This window comes from Myotis yumanensis, unplaced genomic scaffold (genome assembly GCF_028538775.1).
Source record: "Myotis yumanensis isolate MYYU_CA2020_CCGP unplaced genomic scaffold, mMyoYum1.0.hap1 SCAF_1, whole genome shotgun sequence".
Lineage (NCBI taxonomy): Eukaryota > Metazoa > Chordata > Mammalia > Chiroptera > Vespertilionidae > Myotis > Myotis yumanensis.
The window spans coordinates 190164473-190186547 of record NW_027223752.1 but is presented as its reverse complement, the minus strand read 5'-3'; the positions used below and the strand labels follow the sequence as shown (position 1 = coordinate 190186547).

General features: G+C 41.5%; 1 protein-coding gene across 1 annotated transcript in view; it reads left to right on the top strand.

Moving 5' to 3' along the window:
• Positions 1 to 22075, top strand: part of FRAS1 (Fraser extracellular matrix complex subunit 1) — a 444205-nt gene that overhangs the window by 222812 nt on the left and 199318 nt on the right. The window contains exons 16-18 of the mRNA XM_070394313.1: positions 4510 to 4650; positions 12762 to 12902; positions 14619 to 14795. Coding sequence (XP_070250414.1) covers positions 4510 to 4650; positions 12762 to 12902; positions 14619 to 14795 — 459 coding nt within the window. The remainder of the gene's footprint in view (positions 1 to 4509; positions 4651 to 12761; positions 12903 to 14618; positions 14796 to 22075) is intronic.

Below are 22075 nucleotides of genomic sequence, written 5' to 3'. Positions count from 1 at the left end.
CACAGCCAAGGGGTCGGTGAGCCTGAGGAGGGGCGGTGAAGGATTAAAGAAAAGACAGACAAAGAGAATAAGCTGGGGCTCCATGGATCTCCTGTGCCTGGATGAGGCCACAGAGAAGGATCCAGCCAGCAAGCTGAGGCTTTATTTTATTTTATTTTATTTTATTTTTTTTATTTATTTTTTTTATTTTTTATTTTTTTAAAAATATATTTTATTGATTTTCTACAGAGAGGAAGGGAGAGAGATAGAGAGCCAGAAACATCGATGAGAGAGAAACATCGATCAGCTGCCTCCTGCACATCCCCCACTGGGGATGTGCCCGCAACCCAGGTACATGCCCCTGACCGGAACCGAACCCGGGACCCCTCAATCCGCAGGCCGATGCTCCATCCACCGAGCCAAACCGGATGAGGCTTTATTTTATAGTCAGAGAAAAACAAGGTAGTGGTCAACATAATTACAATGTTCTTCTGAGTTTCACTTGTTTGGCAACACTTGCTGCATCTCCCACAGCCCATTAGCTACCCAGGAAGGATCTAGGGAGCACTATAAGGTTAAGCTTACTAAGCTAAGAGGGCTCTGCCCTCTAAGCTGGGACTTGTTTGTGGCTCTGCCACAGGTCAAGCTGAGGCTTAATTCTAGAGCCACTTCCTACATGTGTACATATATATAATATATATCTTTATTTTTATTGTTGACACTATTACTTCTTGACTCTGCATATTCCCTATGACTAAGTAGTGCCGGGTAGCTCACCACCATCTATAACCCAAAGCATGAAATCTCCCATTCCCACATCCTTACTACCACTTGGCATTATCAAGCTTTAGATTTTTCTCTGGTCAATAAGTATACAGGGACATCCCATTTTAATTTGCATCCTTTTGATTATTAATGAGCTTGAAAATATCTTCAACTCCTTTTGAACTTTTGTGTTTCCTCTTCTATAAATTGCATTTTACAATGTTTTCCCCATTGTTTTATGCAGGGCCTTTCTGCCTTTTGGTTATTGATTTTATGGAATTATTTGTATGTTATAGGTATTAACTCTTGTCAGTCTCAAATATGCAAATATTTCCCAATTTTTTACCTTTTAGCTGTTACTATGCTGGCCTTTGTTGAACAGAAAATTTTAATTCATCATTTTTTACTTCAACAACTTGATTTTGAATTTTCAAAAAGAATTCTGCCCATTTTGAACTTGAATTATCTTTTTTTTCTGCTCAAGTTCACAAAGAAATTATTCTATATTTTCTTCTGTTAACCAGACAGTTTTATCTTAACTTACTTTTTTGAACCACCTGAAGTCCACTTATGGATATGGGTTTAAGTAGGGATCCAATTTTATTTTTCTTTATTTTATGATCCAGTTTTCCCAAGATCATCTAGTAATTCAATCTAACCATCTCCATTGATCTTTATTGTATACTAGAGGCCTGGTGCATGAAAATTTGTGCACTGGTTGGGGGGGGGGGTGTCCCTCAGCCTGGCCTGCCCCCTCTCACAGTCTGGGAGCCCTCAGGGGATGTCCTACTGACAGCTTAGTCTAAGCCGCAATCTGGCCTCCCTCTGTGGCTGATCATGGGAAGGCACCGCCCCCATCACCCCCTTGCTGCTGCCGCCTCTGGCCTCCCTCTAAGGGAGGCGACCAGGCTGACCAGGGGAAGGCGATGCCCCCATCGTGCTGCTTCCACTGCCGCTGCCACTGCCAGCTGCCATGGCTGCCTGAGCCTCAGCCAGGCCCTTGCAGCAGCAGCTGCTGTGGCTTTGTCCAGAAGATGTCCGGTCTAATTAGCATATTACCCTTTTATTAGTATAGATTAAATTTCTGTGTGCACATAGGTCTGTCTCTGAGCTATTCCAGTAGTCTAAATGTCTGTCCTGTACATGATCATATTGTTTTATTTTATATTTTCATTAATTTCTGTTGCTTTGCAGTATGTCTCAATATCTGATTGGGTAAAATTTCCCTTTCTTGTCTCTTCAGTTTCAAAGTTGACTTAGTTATTCATGGGCTTTAGAACATGTTTATTAAATTCCTAATAAAATACAGCTGGAATTTTTATTAATACTATATTGAAGTTATAGACTAGTTTGGGAAGAAATGACATCTTCTAATAATTTTATTTAAATTTACAAATTACACTTTAAGTATTACATTAGGTGGGTCTTAAAAAATGTTTGACTTATAATGTTTTTTATTGTTGGTCAACTCTACATTTTCAAAAAATTTCTGCTACTGTTTATTTCTGGGGAAATCCACTTAGCTTAAAGATTGTTTTGCTCTGTTGAGATATCAGTTCCAGAATTAGAAACTTTGGAGATTTTTATGGAGGGTGGGTGGAAAGATGCTTTTCAGATTTATGTTTGCTTCTTTGTTCCAGTTATGAGTTGAGAGGGTGATTTTCTTTTTCTTTGGTATAGACATCATTGTCTTTGTCCATTTACTGAATATTATCTTGCCTTACACATCTGCTTCTAGTGAGATGCTGAATCCTCCAGAATGCAGGATGGAACATTTGGCCATATTGTTTGCCTAGGTCTTAAAATGTTTTTCAGGAGATTAGCATGGTGTAAGTGGATGAAAAGAACAGATAGAATAGACTCAGCATTGATTCTCTAATAGTGAGAAGGTCTGTTTTGTGTTTAAAGTATTTAACCAATGGGTATAGAGTAGATAGAGTCCCAGACTTACCTGCTGGTGCATTTACCCTCACCTACCTTCTTTCACTTTCAGGAAAGGAGGCCTTCTTCTGGACTGTCCAAGGCTAATCTCTCCTTCTGTACTTTTGAATGTACAGTCCCTTTTCCTCCTAGGTATTCTTTGAAGAATTATTTAAACTCTTCTCTTTTAAAAACCTTTCCTTGGGTCTATACTTGCCTTGAGCTTTTACAATATTGGAGAGACAAAACATCCTCTTATCCTTTTAATTATTTCTCTCTCTGTCCCCATCCATTCACAGCCAGGAGCCTTTAAGAGAACAGTTAATAATCATGGCCTTCACTTTCATTCTAATGACTCCACTTAAATGGTAGTGGTACAGGTTACCCATATCTCAATGTCTTAGTGTAGTGAGCCATGTTCAGACTTTATTTGTCCTTTCTGCACTTTAATCACTCCCTCCTTGAAACTTTTTTTTCCCTCAGCTTCTCAGACATCACACTCCTGTTTTCTCTTCTACCTTTGTGTCATTTCTTCTTGGTGACATTTGCTAGTTTTTTCTTTTTCCGTTAAATGTTGGCGCTCTCAGATCCCTGACTACTACTGCCTTATCCTTTATGCTTTTCCTGAATAAATCAACTAACTTCTGATTTCTACAACCACCTGTATGTGATGACCCCCAGGTCTCCCCCAGAGCTCCAGAACTATAAATCGGGCTGTTTCCTGGACGGCACCTATCCAAAACAGCCCATGAGAATCCTCACGACCATTCTCCTTCTTGCATTCTGTGAGTGGCGTCACTCATCCCCTAGCCAGACCCCTGGAGTCCATCTGAGACACTTTCTCCTACACAGGCCTCAAATCTATCATCTTCTCCACAGCCTTGATTCAATCCCTGATCATCTTGTTCTGTGAGCATGGCCATAGTCTTCCAGCTAGATCCCCAACTCTCCTTCATCACCTCTCCAAACTATCCTCTAAACTGAAGCCAAACTAATCTTTCTTATACCCAACATGGCGATGTTTCTATTATAATCAAAACTTGGCAAGGGCTCCTGCTGCCTTCCTTCCATAAAGATGAGAATCTAGGCTGTAGAGTCTGACATACAAGTTTATATCGTCTGGCCCTGTCCACTTTTCCAGCTGAATGGAGCTGCTCTTTCTCTGGACAGCCCAAACTTTTGCCAGGCCCTGGACCTTCCCTTGCCTTGCTGCTGTGGCCATTCCCATTAGCTGAGCACACTCTGATTCACTTCCCAAGACAATGTTCAGGGGTCGCTATTATACAAATCCTTTCCTGACCTTTCATATCAATGCATAAGTGAATGAGTAGATCCTGGAATATTGAGAGTGTTCCAACAACTTAACATTTTTGTAGCATAACCTTGCTTAGAAGAACTCTGAGTTTCTGAATTCTCTCCCAAACTAGGGTTGCCAGATAAAAGATGAAATATTTGGGACAAACTTAAACTAACTAATTATTCATTATTTATCTGAAGTTCAAATTAAACGGGGCATTTGGTGTTTTTATGTGCTAAATCTGGCAACTCTATCTCTGAGCCCACTTTAACTTTAAATCCTATATTACATTGGATACACTGGAGGGGGGTGGAATGCCTCAGAGTATTTGTTATGCTTAGTGCAATGAATAATTCTTTGGTTCTTCAACTGTGAAGACAGAAAATGCAGATCTTTTGAAATATTGGAATCAAGGAAACAGCACTCAGTTGAGCAGTCAGAGAATGAGATTACTATGTCGATACCAACTGTGGACGTTGTAATGAATAGACTTCTCTGCTCCGTTGGCTCACTATTGACTTTCTCTAATGGGTTTTCCTCTCCCTTAGCTTGTGACCAATCCTGTGGAAGTTGTGGCCCCAATAGTCCCAGATGCCTTACCTGTGCTGAGAAGGCAGTGTTGCATGATGGCAAGTGCATTTCTGAATGCCCTGGTGGATACTATGCTGATGCCACTGGCAGATGCAAAGGTAAGACATGGGCCATCATTGTCATAATCATCATTGACTAGACTGGGAGTTGTATCTGCTCACTTTGGAATCTGTGTGTCTAATGGGAAAATGTCAAAAGGAATAACTTTTTCATTAGAGAATCTACATGTATGTGGTATGGGAATGGGAGACAGGGGTGGATGCTGAGATACTAGAGTGATTACATATTAAAAAACTTATATATATATTAATCAATCATTAGAGGTCACTTGGTCTTTTTGAAATGCCAAGAACATCTTTAAGACCTTCATAGAGTTCTTGTGTACTTATAAACCATCACCAACTTAGATCAAAGGTATGACAGAATCATTCCTTAGGTGGCATTTATAAATACTACAGGGGCAAGCAAAAGTAGGTTAATAATAATAATAAATGATAATGCAATCATTAATATATAAATAATAGTACAGGAATAAACTCTGTGTTTCGCATACTCACAACTGTTGACCTATGTTTTGCCCACCACCCAGGACCAAAGGAGATGTGTGTGTCTGACATTGTCATATGTAGTGGTCAGATTCTTAAATGTAATTCTTACTTAGAGTCTCAGAATATCCACGTTGAAGGTACCTTAAGTAATCATTTAGTCCAACTTCTCACAGTGTGTAAGCCAAGGAAACTAGGCCTGGAGATACCCAGACATGGTGAAGGGCATAGATAAATTCAAATTCCACTGCTTCCAACACTCAAACCTATGAACTTTCTACTCACCCCTATTCAGATGGGCAATTTTAGATTCAGACAAACCCAGGGCTAAATTCCAGACCTGCTACTAATTACTTGTGATCTTAGGTAAATATTTTAACTTCCCAAGACCAGTTTCTTCATCTTTAAAATGATCCTAATATATAAAAACCCAAGGTCCATAACAACTGACCGAAGGCTCGACCAAACACTGGAAGTTAGTCCTGTAGTCAGTGCTGGGTTGCCATGGCGACCCAGCACTGACTGCCACTGGTGCAGGCACAGCAACCCAGCACTGACTGCTGAGGGAGCTGCAGATCAGGCCTGGAAAGAGTCCCAGAGAGAGAGTAGGGTGTGATCCCTAGCCTCCATGGTAGCTGTTGATCAGCCATTGCCTCTCTCTCTCTCCGGGCTTCGCCAGCAGCTGTGCTTCTGTTTCTCTCCAGGCCTTCGTGGGGGCTGCTGATCAGCCTCGCCTCTCTTATTAGGCCTAGAGATAGGCCTGGAGATGCTGACTGGCATAGAAACCAACCAATGAGAACCAAATCTGGGTGAACTGTGAGGAGCCAATGGCTGCCTAGGCGGCGGAGCTTTCTACGCTGACTGACATAGAAACTGACCAATCAGAACCAAATTGGCTGTCAGGAGAGGGCCGTTGGGGGCGAAATCAGGCTGGCAGAGGCAGTTAGGGGCGATCAGGCCAGCAGGGGAGAGCAGTTGGGGCGAGATCAGGCTGGCAGGGGAGGGAAGTTGGGGGTGGGGTGAGATCAGGCTGGCAGGGGAGGGCCATTGGGGGCAAAATCAGGCTGGCAGGGGAGGGCAGTTGGGGGCGAAATCAGGCTGGCAGGGGAGGGAAGTTGGGGGTAGAGATCAGGCCAGCAGGGGAGGACAGTTGGGGGCAAAATCAGGCCGGAAAGAAAGGGCAGTTGGGGGCAAAATCAGGCTGGCAGGGAAGGGCAGTTGGGGGCAAGATCAGGGTGGCAGAGGAAGACAGGGGCGATCAGGCAGGCAGGTAGGTGAGCAGTTAGGAGCCAGCTGTCCTAGATTGTGAGAGGGATGTCCTAAACCGGCAGCCAGACATCCCCCAAGGAGTCCCTGATTGGAGAGGGTACAGGCTGGGCTGAGGGACCCCCCCTCTGTGCACGAATTTTGTGACCAGGCCACTAGTGTTAATAATACCTATCTCTTAATATTACTGTGAAGATTAAAAGTGGCAATGTGTATAAAACACTTAATACAAATACTAAATAAAGGATAACTAGTAGTAAGTATAGATATAAATAGGTATAACATGGATAAAAGTGGGTAATTGGGCAATGTGGCCAGTTCTAGAGATATAATCACCCCCTAACACATCTTTTCTTTTTTTTTTTTTTTTTTTTTTTTTTTTTTTTTTTTTTTCTTTTTTTTTTTTTTTTTTCTTTTTTTTTTTTTTTCCTTTTTTGTTTTTTTTTTTCTTTTTTTTTTTTTTTTTTTTTTTTATTTTCCTCTTAAAGTATTACAAAGGGTATTACATAAGTATCCTTTTTCCCCCCCCCGCCCTTGACAAACCACTACCCTCCCTTACCCCCCAGTGTCTTATGTCCATTAGTTATGCTTATATGCATGCATACAAGTCCTTCGGTTGATCTCTTACTCCCCTCCCTCCTGCCCCCCAACTCTCTCTGGCCTTCCCACTGCAGTTTGACAATCAGTTTGAGGCAGCTCTGCCTCTGTATCTATTATTGTTCAAAAGTTTGTAATGGTCTTTATTATCCATGAATGAGTGAGATCATGTGGTATTTTTCCTTCATTGACTGGCTTGTTTCACTTAGCATAATGCTCTCCAGTTCCATCCATGATGTTGCAAATGGTAGGAGTTCCTTCTTTTTAACAGCAGCATAGTATTCCATCGTGTAGATGTACCACAGTTTTCTAATCCATTCATCTACTGATGGGCACTTAGGCTGTTTCCAGATCTTAGCTATGGTGAATTGTGCTGCTATGAACATCTGGGTGCATATATCCTTTCTGATAGGTGTTTCTGGTTTCTTGGGATATATTCCTAGTAGTGGGATCACAGGGTCAAATGGGAGTTCCATTTCCAATTTTTTGAGGAACCTCCATACTGCCTTCCATAGTGGCTGCACCAGTCTGCATTCCCACCAGCAGTGCACAAGTGTTCCTTTTTCTCCACATCCTCTCCAGCACTTGTCGTTTGTTGATTTGTTGATGATGGCCATTCTGACAGGTGTGAGATGGTACCTCATTGTTGTTTTGATTTGCATCTCTCGGATGATTAGTGACTTTGAGCATGTTTTCATATGTCTCTTGCCTTTCTGAATGTCCTCTTTTGAAAGGTGTCTATTTAGATCCTTTGCCCATTTTTTGATTGGATTGTTTATCTTCTTTTTGTTAAGTTGTATGAGTTCCCTATAAATTTTGGAGATTAAGCCCTTATCCGATATGACGTTGGCAAATATGTTTTCCCACGAGGTGGGTTTTCTTGTTGTTTTGTTGATGGTTTCTTTTGCTGTGCAGAAGCTTTTTATTTTGATGTAGTCCCATTTGTTCAGTTTCTCTTTAGTTTCAACTGCCCTAGGAGCTGTATCAGTGAAGAAATTGTTTTGGCATATGTCTGAGATTTTGTTGCCTTTGTATTCTTCTAGAATTTTTATGGTTTCCTGTCGTACATTTAAGTCCTTTATCCATTTAGAGTTTATTCTTGTGTATGGTGTAAGTTGGTGGTCTAGTTTCATTTTCTTGCATATGTCTGTCCAATTTTCCCAACACCATTTATTGAAGAGACTATCTTGGCTCCATTGTATGTTCATGCCTCCTTTGTCAAAAATTAATTGAGCATATTGGTTCGGGCTAATTTCTGGACTCTCTATTCTATTCCACTGATCTATATGTCTGTTCTTGTGCCAGTACCAGGCAGTTTTGAGAACAGTGGCTTTGTAATACAGCTTGATATCTGGCATTGAGATCCCACCTACTTTGTTCTTTCTCAGGATCGTTGCAGCTATTCGGGGTCTTTTTTTATTCCAGATGAATTTTTGGAGAGTTCGTTCTAGATCTTTGAAGAAGGCCATTGGTATTTTAATGGGAAGTGCGTTGAATGTATAGATTGCTTTGGGTAGTATGGACATTTTAATGATGTTGATTCTACCAATCCAAGAACATGGTATGTTCTTCCATCTGTTTATGTCTTCCTCTATCTCTTTTTTCAACGTCCTGTAGTTTTCTGAGTAGAGGTCTTTAACCTCTTTAGTTAAGTTTATTCCTAGGTATCTTAATTTTTTTGGTGCGATGGTAAATGGGATTGTTTTTCTGATCTCCCTTTCTGAAAGTTCACTGTTGGTGTATAGAAATGCCTCAGATTTCTTGGGGTTAATTTTGTATCCTGCTACATTGCCAAATTCATGTATTAAGTCTAGTAGCTTTTTGATGGAGTCTCTAGGGTTTTGTATGTATAATATCATGTCATCTGCAAATAAGGACAGTTTTACTTCCTCTTTTCCAATTTGGATGCCTTTTATTCCTTCTTCTTGCCTAATTGCAATGGCTAATACTTCCAGTACTATGTTGAACAGGAGTGGTGAGAGTGGGCATCCCTGTCTTGTTCCTGTTCTTAGGGGAAATGGTGTTAGTTTTTGTCCATTGAGTATGATGTTGGCAGTGGGCCTGTCATATATGGCTTTTATTATGTTGAGGTATGATCCTTCTATTCCCACCTTTCTGAGAGTTTTTATCAAAAATGGGTGTTGGATTTTGTCGAATGCTTTTTCTGCATCAATTGATATGACCATGTGGTTTTTTTCTTTCAATTTGTTTATGTGATGTATCACATTTATTGATTTACGGATGTTGTACCATCCTTGCATCTCTGGGATGAATCCTACTTGGTCATGGTGTATGATCCTTCTGATGTACTGCTGGATCCGATTTGCTAAGATTTTGTTGAGGATTTTGGCATCTATGTTCATGAGGGATATTGGCCTGTAATTCTCTTTCATTGTGATGTCTTTACCTGGTTTTGGTATTAGGGTGATGCTGGCTTCATAGAATGAGCTTGGAAGCGTTCCTTCCTCTTGAATTTTTTGTAGTAGTCTGAGGAGGGTAGGTTTTAGTTCTTCCTTGAATGTTTGGTAGAACTCCCCTGTGAAGCCGTCTGGCCCTGGGCTTTTGTTTGCTGGAAGCTTTCTGATGACTGCTTCAATTTCTTCCATAGTTATTGGCCTATTGAGGTTTTTAGATTCTTCCTGATTGAGTTTTGGAATGTTGTATTTTTCTAGGAATTTGTCCATTTCCTCCAGGTTGTCCAGTTTGTTGGAGTAGAGTTGCTCGTAGTATTGTTTAACAATCATTTGTATTTCTGTGGGGTCTGTTGTTATTTCGCCTCTATCATTTCTGATTTGGTTTATTTGGGACCTCTCTCTTTGCTTCTTGGTGAGCCTGGCTAGGGGTTTGTCAATCTTGTTTATCCTTTCAAAGAACCAGCTCTTGGTTTCATTGATTTTCTGTATTGTTTTTTTGGTCTCTATTTCATTGATTTCTGCTCTAATCTTTATTATCTCCTTCCTTCTGCTCACTCTGGGGTTTTCTTGTTGCTCTCTTTCTAATTCTTTGAGTTGTAGAGTTAGATGATTGACTACCATTTTTTCTTGTTTTTTGAGATAGGCCTGTAGAGCTATAAACTTCCCTCTCAGGACTGCTTTCATTGTGTCCCAGAGGTTTTGGATTGTTGTGTTTTCATTGTCATTAGTGTCCAGGATGTTTTTAATTTCTTCTTTGATGTCATCGGTAACCCAATCAATATTTAATAACATGCTATTCAGCTTCCAAGTGTTTGAGTATTTTGGGTTGTTTTTATTGTAGTTTATTTCTAACATTATGCCATCGTGGTCTGTGAAGAAGCTTTTTATGATTTCAATCTTCTTGAATTTGTGGAGACTTTGCTTGTGACCCAATATGTGGTCTATTTTTGAATATGTCCCATGAGCACCTGAGAGGAATGTATATTCCGCAGCTGTGGGGTGAAGTGTTCTGAAGATGTCAATTAAGTCCATCTGATCTAGTGAGTCATTTAGGATTGCTGTTTCTTTGCTGAGTTTTTGTCTAGCGGATTTATCCAGTGATGTCAGTGGTGTATTAAAGTCCCCTACTATGATTGTATTGTTGTCGATCTCTCCCCTGATATCTTCCAGAAGTTTTCTTATGTATGTGGGTGCTCCTGCATTGGGTGCATATATGTTTACCAGGGTTATATCTTCTTGTTGTATTGATCCCTTTAGTATTATGAAGTGGCCTTCCTTATCTCTGGTTATGGCCTTCACTTTGAGATGTACTTTGTCAGATATAAGTATTGCTACCCCAGCTTTCTTTTCCTTTCCATTTGCGTGAAAGATATTTTTCCATCCCTTCACTTTCAGTCTGTGTGAGTCCCTTCTAATGAGGTGGGTCTCTTGTAGACAGCAGATGTATGGGTCATGTTTTTTTATCCATTCAGCCACTCGATGTCTTTTGGTTGGAGCATTTAGTCCATTTACATTTAAAGTTATTATTGAAAGGTATTTGTTTGTAGCCATTTCTTTTTGTGTGTGTGTGTGTGGCTGTTTTCTTTCTGAGCTTGATATTTCTTCTTTTTACATCAGTCCCTTTAGCATTTCTTGCATGGCTGGCTTGGTGGTGATAAACTCCCTTAGCCCTTTTTTGTCTGTGAAGCTTCTTATTTCCCCTTCAATTTTGAATGATAGCCTTGCTGGATAGAGTATTCTTGGATTCAGTCCTTTGCTTTGCATCACTTTGTAGATTTCCGTCCATTCTTTTCTGGCCTGATGTGTTTCTGTTGAGAAATCATTTGATAATCTAATGGGAGATCCCTTGTATGTTACTTTCCGTCTCTCTCTTGCAGCCTGTAAGATTCTCTCTTTATCCTGAACATTTGCCATGGTAATTATGATGTGTCTTGGTGTGGGTCTTTTCGGGTTCACCTTGTTTGGGACTCTCTGGGCTTGTGTGACTTTTTTCTTCCCCACCTCAGGGAAGTTTTCTGATATTATTTCTTCGAATAGGTTTTCTAATCCATGTTCATCTTTCTGTTGTTCTGGCACCCCTATTATTCGTATGTTGTTTCGTTTCATGTTGTCCCAAAGCTCCCTTAGGCTCTCCTCCTGTCTTTTAATTTTTTTCTCCATTTGCCGTACAGTTTGAGTGTGTTTTGCTTCCTTGTCTTCTAATTCACTAATTCGGTCCTCCGCTTCTCCCAGTCTACTGTTGATATTTTCAATGGAGTTTTTTATTGAAGCTATGTCACTCTTCATTTCTTCTTGGGACTTACTTAAGTTGTTGATTTTTTCATCTGTTTCTTCTAGCTTCTTGCATAAGTAGTTGAGTTTTTCATCTGTTTCTTCTTGCTTCTTGAACATGTGGTGCATGTACTCTAGGAACCTTATTCTGAATTCTTTTTCCGTCATGTTGCATATCTCTGTCTCACTTAGCTGCTTTTCTGGCGAGTCCTCCTTTTCTTTCCTTTGGGGGTTTCTTTGCCTACCCATGTTTGATCTCGCTGACATATGTAGATGTTGAGGTGTTCAGTGGCTGCTCCCTGGGTGGCAGGGGCTCCTTGGGTTGTGGTTGCTGCTCAGACGGTTGCGGTAGCAGCTGCTTTCCAGTTGGCAGCAGCTCCTCTGGTGGGTGTTGTTCACAGCTGTGTTGGCTCTTCTGGCTGGTGGGGGGAGGCTTCACGTACAGTTGCTGTTCCACAGACAGAGGGTGTGGTGATCAGGAGGCTGTGGTGATCAGGAGGCTGCGGTGATCAGGGGGCTGCTGTTGCTTGGATCTGCAGCACTGCATGGTCTGGGAAACGCTCCTCTCTTATGGGCACTGCACGGTCTGATCAGTTCCTCAGGATGCCCCCTTTAGTCTCAGTTCTCCGCAATCACAAAATCCAAATCTCAAATCTCCTGGCGCCAGCAAACCCGCGGAACTCCTTACCCTGGTCAGGGTCTGTGCCTGTCCCAAGAGACGCGGCTGTCTGCCATGCGGTCTCCCTCCGACCCTCTGGGCTCAGGTCTGGCAAACTTTCCTGCCCAGATCCCTGGTTTTTAACCTTTCCAGGGGAGGTCTGCCCTTCCAGGCTGCAAGCCGTCTCACCAGCTGAGTAAATTTGCCAATTCGGGGTGGGTGTTATTAGTTTCAGCTGCTTACTCCGTTTGCTCCGGGACAAGACCTGGGACGCGTCTGCCTATATCGCCGCCATCTTGCTTCCTTCCCACATCTTTTCTTTTGATTTGCTGTGAGAGCTGAAAAGAGATTGAGAGTGATGGAGGAGAGGGCTTCCCAGCACATACCGAACCCAGCCAAGAAGTGGGCTCTAAAGTCACTTGGGTCCCTTTGTGTTCATCTCTCACTCTCTTCCTCAGTCTGTCATAACTCGTGTGCCAGCTGCTCGGGACCCAGGGCCTCTCACTGTACAGCCTGCGCCCACTCTCAGGCTCTGCGCCAAGGCCACTGTCTGCCCAACTGTGGAGAGGGCTTCTACCCCGACCACGGGATCTGCAAAGGTATCATTGGTGTCATCATATTCTTAAGAGACTTTCCCATCTATAAGGATACAGATTTAAGTTACTATATTTTTACTGATTGATTTTAGAGAGAGAAAGGGAGAGAGAAACATTGATTCGTTGTTCCACTTATTTATGCATTCATTGATTGATTTTTGTATATACTTTGACCGGGAATCTTATGCACAAATCCAGGGCTCTAACCAACTGAACTCCCCTCTCAGGACCTAAGTTACTTTTCAGTTCAGCTTTTCCTCTGGTATATCTTATATCAGTGATGGCGAACCTATGACACGCGTGTCAGAGGTGACACGCGAACTCATTTTTTCGGTTGATTTTTCTTTGTTAAATGGCATTTAAATATATAAAATAAATATCAAAAATATAAGTCTTTGTTTTACTATGGTTGCAAATATCAAAAAATTTCTATATGTGACACGGCACCAGAGTTAAGTTAGGGTTTTTCAAAATGCTGACACATTGAGCTCAAAAGGTTCGCCATCACTGTCTTATATGGCAATATATACAGTATATGCTTTTTTTTTCTTACCAAGAGATAATCTGAAAAATTACATTTCAATATCTGTGAAGACTCCCACAGGTTCATGATGTTTTTGGCCATCCTTCAGAGGAACGCCATTTCCTTTGCCATGCATTAGAACCACTCTCATTTCCTCCCTTTTCTATTCTTCTAGCATTGCTAATGTCTTCCTTAGTCTTCATTTTGTTTTTCCCTGAAGAAGCTCTTTTTGTTAATGATACTGCCGAGCACACTGAGCATCACCAGCAATGCCTCTGGGCTGAGGAAAATGGAAAAGCTTAAATAGCTGTTTGCCAAGAAAGGCTTTGGGCTCCTTTGGAGGGCAGTATCATTTCAGCTTTTTGGAACTAGAGCATTGGGAGCAAACACTTCAAATGAAATTAACTTATATTTATTTATGCACAGGGCACCTTAGAAAAGAGCTTCAGAATAGTTACAAGCAAAACGTTTTTAAAACAGGCAGCTGCAATAAATATTATGAAAAGGAGAATGTAGTGAGTGTTTTAAAGAACAGGAAAGCTAATTGTATAAAATGTGGGCCCGAGAGAACTCATGTACTCCATTTGGCTCTGATTTCCACCAGTAGCCAGGGAAAACAAGGAGCTGTGATGGATTATGAAATTATTGTGGCTGCTCAAAAGAGGCCTCTTCCTTGTTTAGAAGAGCAGCCTTTCCTCTCATAAATTCTAAAGGGAATTTGTCGTCTGGACCCCTATATACTGGGTGATGAATAACATAATGGACAATATCACAATGACCATGTTTGCAAAAAACACAGCAATAGCCTTTATGTGAATGCTTCTTAAAACCTTCAATAAAAACTGAAGACATAATGTTAAATCGCCGTTCAGTGAATGTGTTTCTCTGGAGAACCAAGCCAATATTGTCCATTTTGCTGTTATTCTTGTGTTGTGTTTTGTTTTTCTTTTTAATCTAGCTAGGCAGCTCTTACGGGACCTGAGAGATATAACTAGTTAGCCTCACCCTCATTTTGCCCTTCGCAAGTATTATTATTATCACCTTGTGTTTTGGTATAGCACACTAGAAAAACAATATTCTGGAAGGATGTATCTGGTGAACTTCTCTTAGTGGTTTTGATTTAATGATAGCCCCCCATTGATTGCAACCTATATATGACCCTGGGATTGTTTTCTGCATTCTTTTCCTTTTGGCAGCTTGTCATTCCTCTTGTCTGACTTGTGTGGGTCCAGAGCGCTCTCACTGTACCCAGTGCAAGAAGCCAGAGGAAGGACTGCAAGCCGAGCAGCTGTCTGGTGTGAACATCAGCTCGGGCGAGTGTCTGTCTCACTGTAGAGCCCAGTTTTACTTGGAGAACACTGGGCTGTGTGAAGGTGAGTGATCATGATTTGAGAAATCGTTAGGTACCTTCTGGCCTTACTACTTCAGAGATCCTGTGAGGTGAAGCCACAGCCAGGAAAGTCTGTGTTTTCATATAAGTACGGTCCTGGGATGCTCATGGATGAAGCAGAAGGCTGACATGCCAAAGAGGGCCCCACTGATGTTCCCCTTCCCTTTGTGAGGAATAGATGATCTGAAAGAGCTGGTTCCTTTCACCCCACACTGTCCCCAAAGTTATACTAGGAAGTTCCAGACAGGAATTCTTTCAGAGGCCAGTATGAGGAGCTAAGAAAGACTCAGTGCTCATGTAGAATTCTGTTTATTATTTCTTCTAATTTGCTACTCGGAATATGAATTTGTTCCTTCAGGGCAAAATCTGGACTTCTGTCAAAATTTAGAAGTGATTCCTGTCATTGCCTTGGCATATCTATAGAAAATTGATGTCATCCTGAATAATTTGATTTAATAGCTAGGTCAAGAATGAGTGGTTGAGGAGATAAAGGGGATATATATATATATATATATATATATATATATATATGATTTCCTACAAGAAGCTGCCTTGCTGTTGGAGAATTATTTGATTCTAAAGCGACCTGAAAAAAATTATTACTCGTATTTCCCACTGTAAGTATAACATGTGCGTCATTAAATAAATTTGTATAAAAATAATCTGCCCACCACCTACCACCTAAGCCCACTTGCCTTTACCATTTTGCTGTAATATACATGAGGATTTTTTTTTCTCTGCATAGCTTCGAGTTTTTTGCAACATAACTCTAAACATGCTGCAGATGCAATTTTGTATCCTACAGGCCCATTTATTAATGTGGCTTCCCTTTCACATTGGAATACACTCTGACATGGCAATGCTGGATTTCAAGGTTAGGCTAAAAGATCTTGGATGCAGTGAGTCATAGGCATAGTAGGAAGTATGCAGATTGGAATGTAGAGACCCCAGGCAAGACACTTAAGCTCCATGAGCCTTTGCATTCACTGCATTAGAAGAGGGATAATTTTCTTTCACACTGGCGTTTTACCAGGGCCGGAGGAGGTTAGGAGTGTGAAAGCGCTTGGTAAATTGGTAAAGCCCCCATGCTCAAATGGTATAAACCTCAGCCATATACTCAGGTGTTCAGGAACACTGTAGGGGTAACTTCCTGCTCCCTGGGAAGCACCAGGACCCCAGGGTGTTTACATTGATATCTAAAAATTGGGGGAAGGGTCACCACTCTCCAGACATCCGGGTTACTGCCCATGTATGCATTGCCCAAATTCTCTATGGTCCCTTACACTCCCCTGGCTCTGTTTCCACAGCACTTGAGAAATAGGAGGATCTTTGTTGCTGCTGAGAGAGCCAATGCCTTCCAAAGCACGTCACACAGCCTTCCCCTTGCATCCCAGAAGCAATGGAGAAGAAATCTTCCCAAGCTGCTCCGCACAGTTAGCTTCTTTCTACAGTTTGCAGCACTATCATAAAAATGAAATAATTAACATTTGAAGTTATACTGTAAATAGAAATTATAGGGGCCAGGGTTATTCAGCCAGAACATCATGTTGCTGGTGATTTGGTACACAAATCATGAGCCAGGCACTGTGAAACACGCCATACTTGTTTACTCACTTGTCCTGACGCCAACCTTATGGGGTCAGTGGCACAACTAGAGGAGAAACGGAGGTTTGAGGAAGTTAAGGCCGTAACTTGCTCAAAGTCATGTAGCCAGGACAGAGTGGAGTCCAGTGGGACATAAGTCAGCCTGTCTCCAATTCCCATGCTCTAAACCAGGATGCTACTGTATTCGTCACTGAAGGGCAGAAGCACCGTGTGCTAAGGGTGCAGGATTGAGTCACTATAAATTAACAAAGGGGTGTTTTCTGGGAATTTCTTTATACAGACACTTTTTAAAAAAGAGGATTACATCTAATCCCTCTGGAATGGCTTCATTGTGATCCTGAGTGAAAGGACTAGTTTGACCTCTTGAGTCCTTGTAGCCCTGTGATTTCATGCTAGTTAATATAATATTATTAGGTATCACACATAGAGCTGTCTACTCTCATTTATTACCAAATCCCTGTGCAATCTCAGCTAGATAGATAGATTGTTGTACTCAATTTACAAGTGATGAGAATGTGGCAGAAAGAGGTTAATTGAGTTGCCCAAGATTTCATTGGGAAACTGAGTGCAAACACCAATTGTTTCGAACCCTGCCTGAGTAGCAAGTGTGTTGATTGATGTATTTCCTGTCACTCATCCTGTATCTCTGGAAACTGTTCTGCCTTCCCCAAATCTGCTCCATTTTCCATTCTGCCAGAGTGTGTCTGTGAAATCAGGCCCTGGGAGTGCTATGAGATTGCACGGGACTCTCCTCACACAGCCCCAGAAATGTCCTTGCCTCTTTGCAGAACATTTAGAAAGGCTGGAGGTGTGTGTGTGTGTGCACACCATTATGAATTTATTTTATAGTGCCTTTGATCTAGAGTGCTTTTCTAGAAAGAAGAGAAAAACAACTGTTTTCCAGAACTCTCCCTCTTCCTTTTTCTGAGACTATGGCATGGGGTGATCAGAATATCACTGCAGCTAATGCAAGTGAGAAGCAACTTACTTAGCCTCTGAAATGGTATCATAGTTATTATTATAAAAGTTTCTACTCCAAGCTACAAGAGAATCAGGCATTATCTACTGAAAAATGAAGCAAACATGTATTCAAGATATTAGATTAAAGTCCAAGTCTGTGATTGATGAATGAAAAAATATAAAATTAATAAGCAGTGACCAGAGAGAACACCATGTATTCCTAGCTGTAGGACATCCTTATTCATTTCTTCTACAAATGTTTGCAGAGTGCCTTCTGGGTGTCGGTCATTTTTTAGGCACTGTGGTGCACTCATGAATGAGTCAGATGAAACTCCTACTCTCATGGAATTTATATTCTGGTGAGAGAAATGGATAATAAATAAATAAATGAATAACAAGAGCAGCAACAAAATCCATGGCTCACACTTGGCTACCGATCTATGCTCTAAAGCCCACACAAGGTAATGGGGAAGGAGGGACGGAGTTGAGGTGGCCTCCGAGGTGGGAAGTGCTATGGCAAGATGGGGACAGCCACCTTCATGAGCTGATCCTGTGTCTTTGCTCATTCTCTGAAACTTGTGTACCTCAGAAGATGGGCTTTGACATTATGCTTCTTTTTCACGTGGTCTCTAGTTTTCCTGCATGTGGCAAGATGTGCTAGTACAAAGGGGAGTCCATTACTAATTGTGAGATAATTTGGAGGCATTTGGTGATTGACCAAATTTGTCCATGTTTATTAAATACTAGAGGCCTGGTGCACAGATTCGTGCACTGGTGGGGGGGGCGTGGCTTGTGGGGATTGGCCTACTGTGGGAGCGCCATTCATTCTGGTCAGCTGAGCAGCTGTGGATCTGCCCTCTGAGCAGTTGCTCCTGCAGTGGGAACACCGCTCATCCTGGTCAGCCGAGTGACGTTCCCACTGTGGGAGCGCACTGACCACCAGGGGCAACTCCTATGTTGAGCATCTGCCCTCTGGTGGTCAGTGAGCATCATAGCGACTGGCCATTCTGCTGTTCGGTTGCTGGATATATATATACACACACACATTTATAATTCATTAAAAGAAGAATTTTAATAATCTTACCTAGAGTAGATCTCACCCGTTTTAACTGATTATTCATTGATATTGACAAATTCAAGTTAAAAGGAAAAAAAAAAACCACACACACAGCCCAAGAAACACCCATCAGCCCTCTTGCCCAAACAAAACAAATTACAAATCAGTAAAATCCCATGCCCTCCAAAACAACATCAAAAATCCATCCCCACCAGTTTTTCCATGCCCCTGGGTGGTAGGCCTGGGTCCTAACAGACGTGGGGGATGGACAGATTGAGTACCTGGGGCTCCTGTCCCTGGGAGGCCTCTCCTCTCTCGCTGATGTTCTTGGCTTCAGGTCAGATTGCTCAACTCAGTCTCAGATTCTCCTTTCACTCTTGTGGAGGATTTTTTTCCTCTCGAGAAGGATTCAGTTATTTTGAAGATAGCTTTTCATTGAGCTTGTAGAGTAGAGCCTTTCATTAAAGTCTCCTGGGACTGTGTTAAGATGTGATTCAGATTTGGTAGGTCTGGGTGGCATCTGTGACTGCATTTGTGATGTGCTCCCAGGTGAGGCTGCTGCTCCTGGTCCAGCGACCAGAGTTTGAGGAAGGAAAACCTCTAATGAAAGAAGATGAGCACATCACTTATCTCTGGCATGCTTCTTCTAACTAAAACTGTTTTGTTTTTTTAATTCCAATTGTTATTTCTTCTCATTGCCAACAATATACATGCCACAGAAACTCTAAAAAATACAGATAAGAAACTAATCTATTACCAAGTTACCCAGATTTAGCAAATAAAAATACAGAATTAGGAAATAAAAATGCAGGATGAGGCAAAAGTATGTTTATAGTTGTTTGTATGAAAAAGAATACAATAATTAATAAATAATAATACAGTAATAAACTCTGTTTCATGTACTCACAGCTATCAACCTACTTTTTCCCCACCCTGTATTTTGCAAATAAAAAACATAATTTTTTTAGTATAAGTATTTCCCAAATATTGCCTGAGATATTCTAAAATATATTTGTTGTTTACCTGAAATTCAAATTTAACTAGGTATTTTTATTTTATCTGTAAATCCTACCTATGATCCTGGTATGTAATAGAGGACATAGTTGCTTACAAAATATTTTCTTCTTTCCAAACCCAGATGCCTTGTTCTTCATTTCACACTAGAGTTTTACAATTTAATTTCAGGCCAGGCCATCTCAATTAATGATGCGGTTCAATCACCATGTCCACAATTGGCAATGGTGACCAGGAAGGGATATGAACATGATCAGGATGATTAGTTTAGCCATGTAATTGCCTCGATTCTGTGGCAAATTAATGATGGATTCTTTCAATTCCCAAACAGTTCAGCAAGAGGTTGAAAATGATATACTTTTAAATTACAAGCTTCGTGTTAAAAATGAACTCTCTACTACGATAATGAATTCAACTTGCACGTTTTCTAATGTGTTATGTCAGGAGAAACTGCTTTAAAGAAAAAATGCGGAGGTAGCAAACATCCCAGTGGCCACCATCCCCCACACCAGCAGCCTTTTCATTATACTCATGGCATTTGGTCAGGTAAACATCAGGGAAATTTTAGCAACTAAATTTTTTCAAGCCTCCTTTTTCAGTCTTGAACATAGTATTGCCTTCTTAAGCTGGGTGTTACTGCATGGGGCAAAATTGCACAAAATTAATACCAGTTTGATATCAATATTTAAAGCTTTTCAACTTTCATGAGATATAATTGACACATGACATTGTTTTAGTGTAAGGTGTACAACATAATGATTTGATATATGGATATATTGGGAAATGATCCCCACAATAAGTTCAGGTGATATTCATTACCACATAGTTACACTTTTTTTTGGTGTGTGTGATGAGAACTTTTAAGATTTATTCTCTAAACCAGGGGTCCTCAAACGACGGCCTGCGGGCCACATGCAAATACAAATATTGTATTTGTTCCTGTTTTGTTTTTTTACTTCAAAATAAGATATGTGCAGTGTGCATAGGAATTTTTTCATAGTTTTTTTTTAAACTATAGTCTGGCCCTCCAACGGTCTGAGGGACAGTGAACTGGCCCCCTGTTTAAAAAGTTTGAGGACCCCTGCTCTAAACAACTTTTTAATATACAATATGGTATTTTTAGCTATTGTCACCATGCTGTACATGACATCCCCAGGACTTGTTTATCTTATGATTGGAAGTTTGTACCTTTGGACCACCTTCACTCATTTTCTCTGCCCCCCTCCCCATCCCCTGTCCCAATCACTAGTCTGTTCTCTGAACCTTATCATTCAGCCGCCAAAGCTCTTGCTTGTCTCTCAAACATTTGTGATCACCCAAGCTACTTTCTTTGTTCTTAGTGGCTCCTGGTAGTTGAGGATATGCCAAGACCTGTCAGTGTCCCAAAGGAGAGGAAGCTAGGCAGCCCCTTGATGCAGGCTGATGGAAAGCTGGGTCACCAGGCAGCAGCTTATAAGTATGTAAAAACATCTCTTTTGGGGGAACACTGCGAGATGGGTATTTATATTCACTCTTTTGGGGGAACACTGTGAGATGGGTGTTTATGTTCACTCTTGGGGGAACACTGAGAGATGGGTGTTTATGTTCAGTCTTTTGGGGGAACACTGAGAGATGGGTGTTTATGTTTGTTCTTTTTGGGGAACACTGAGAGATGGGTGTTTATGTTCACTCTTTTGGGGGAACACTGAGAGATGGGTGTTTATGTTCGCTCTTTTGGGGGAACATTAAGAGATGTTTATGTTCACTCCCTCTGAGCCCAGGAGGATAGTTGGTTTGGTATAGTCCTGTTGAACCCAGGAACTCCATGCCCTGCTGGCCACCAGAGCCAGGCTATCAAGGGTGTCCTTTGGGTGGCAGCAGCAAAAGTCAGGCATCAGCCATGTGCACAAACTCTTTCCAGGGAGACACCAGTGACCTGGAGCAGGGTAGAGGGAGAGGGTGAATCAGTCTCTGCCAGCCTCTCAGGTCTCGGAAGACATCACAGACAGTCTTGTTAAGTTAGAAGTATGACCTTCAGGCTACAGCTTTTAAGAAATGCAGACATGTCTCTTTCAGGGGAAGTCTGGGAGATGGGCATTTCTGACTGCTGCCTCTGTTCTGAGCTTGGGGAACAACTTCCACGAGTCTTTGCAAGTCATTAAGAACTGCTTCTTTATTCTCTGTAGTCTGATGGATCTTGTGGGAGCAAGGCCGCATTGGCTTTCAGCCCTATAGTTTTGGGGGCCCATCCCTCAGTTAGAAATCCTAAAAGTTGGGGCACTAGATGTTGGGTCCAAACCCTTCACTCCTCAGGGAGAGGCTGGGAGTGGGGAGTTCCCTGGCATTGTCTGTTGCTGGTCTTGGGGTAGAGTAGATGGCGACAGTGCCTCAGCCTTTCCTACCCAGGTTGATAAGGGTTTTTTCTCCTTTGCTGATGTATAGTAGGAGTTGCTCTGCTAGTTGCTGGATTCTTTCAGAGGGAATTGTTCCATTTGTGTCTGTGGGAGGAAGTGAGCTCAGGAACCTGCTGTCACCATCGTGGATGGGAACACCAATTTTCTTTTTAAATAACAAATTCACCAATTATTTTGGTCAATTAATTAACATGCTTCAGATAAATGGGAAGAAACAAAGTATACTGTGAGTAT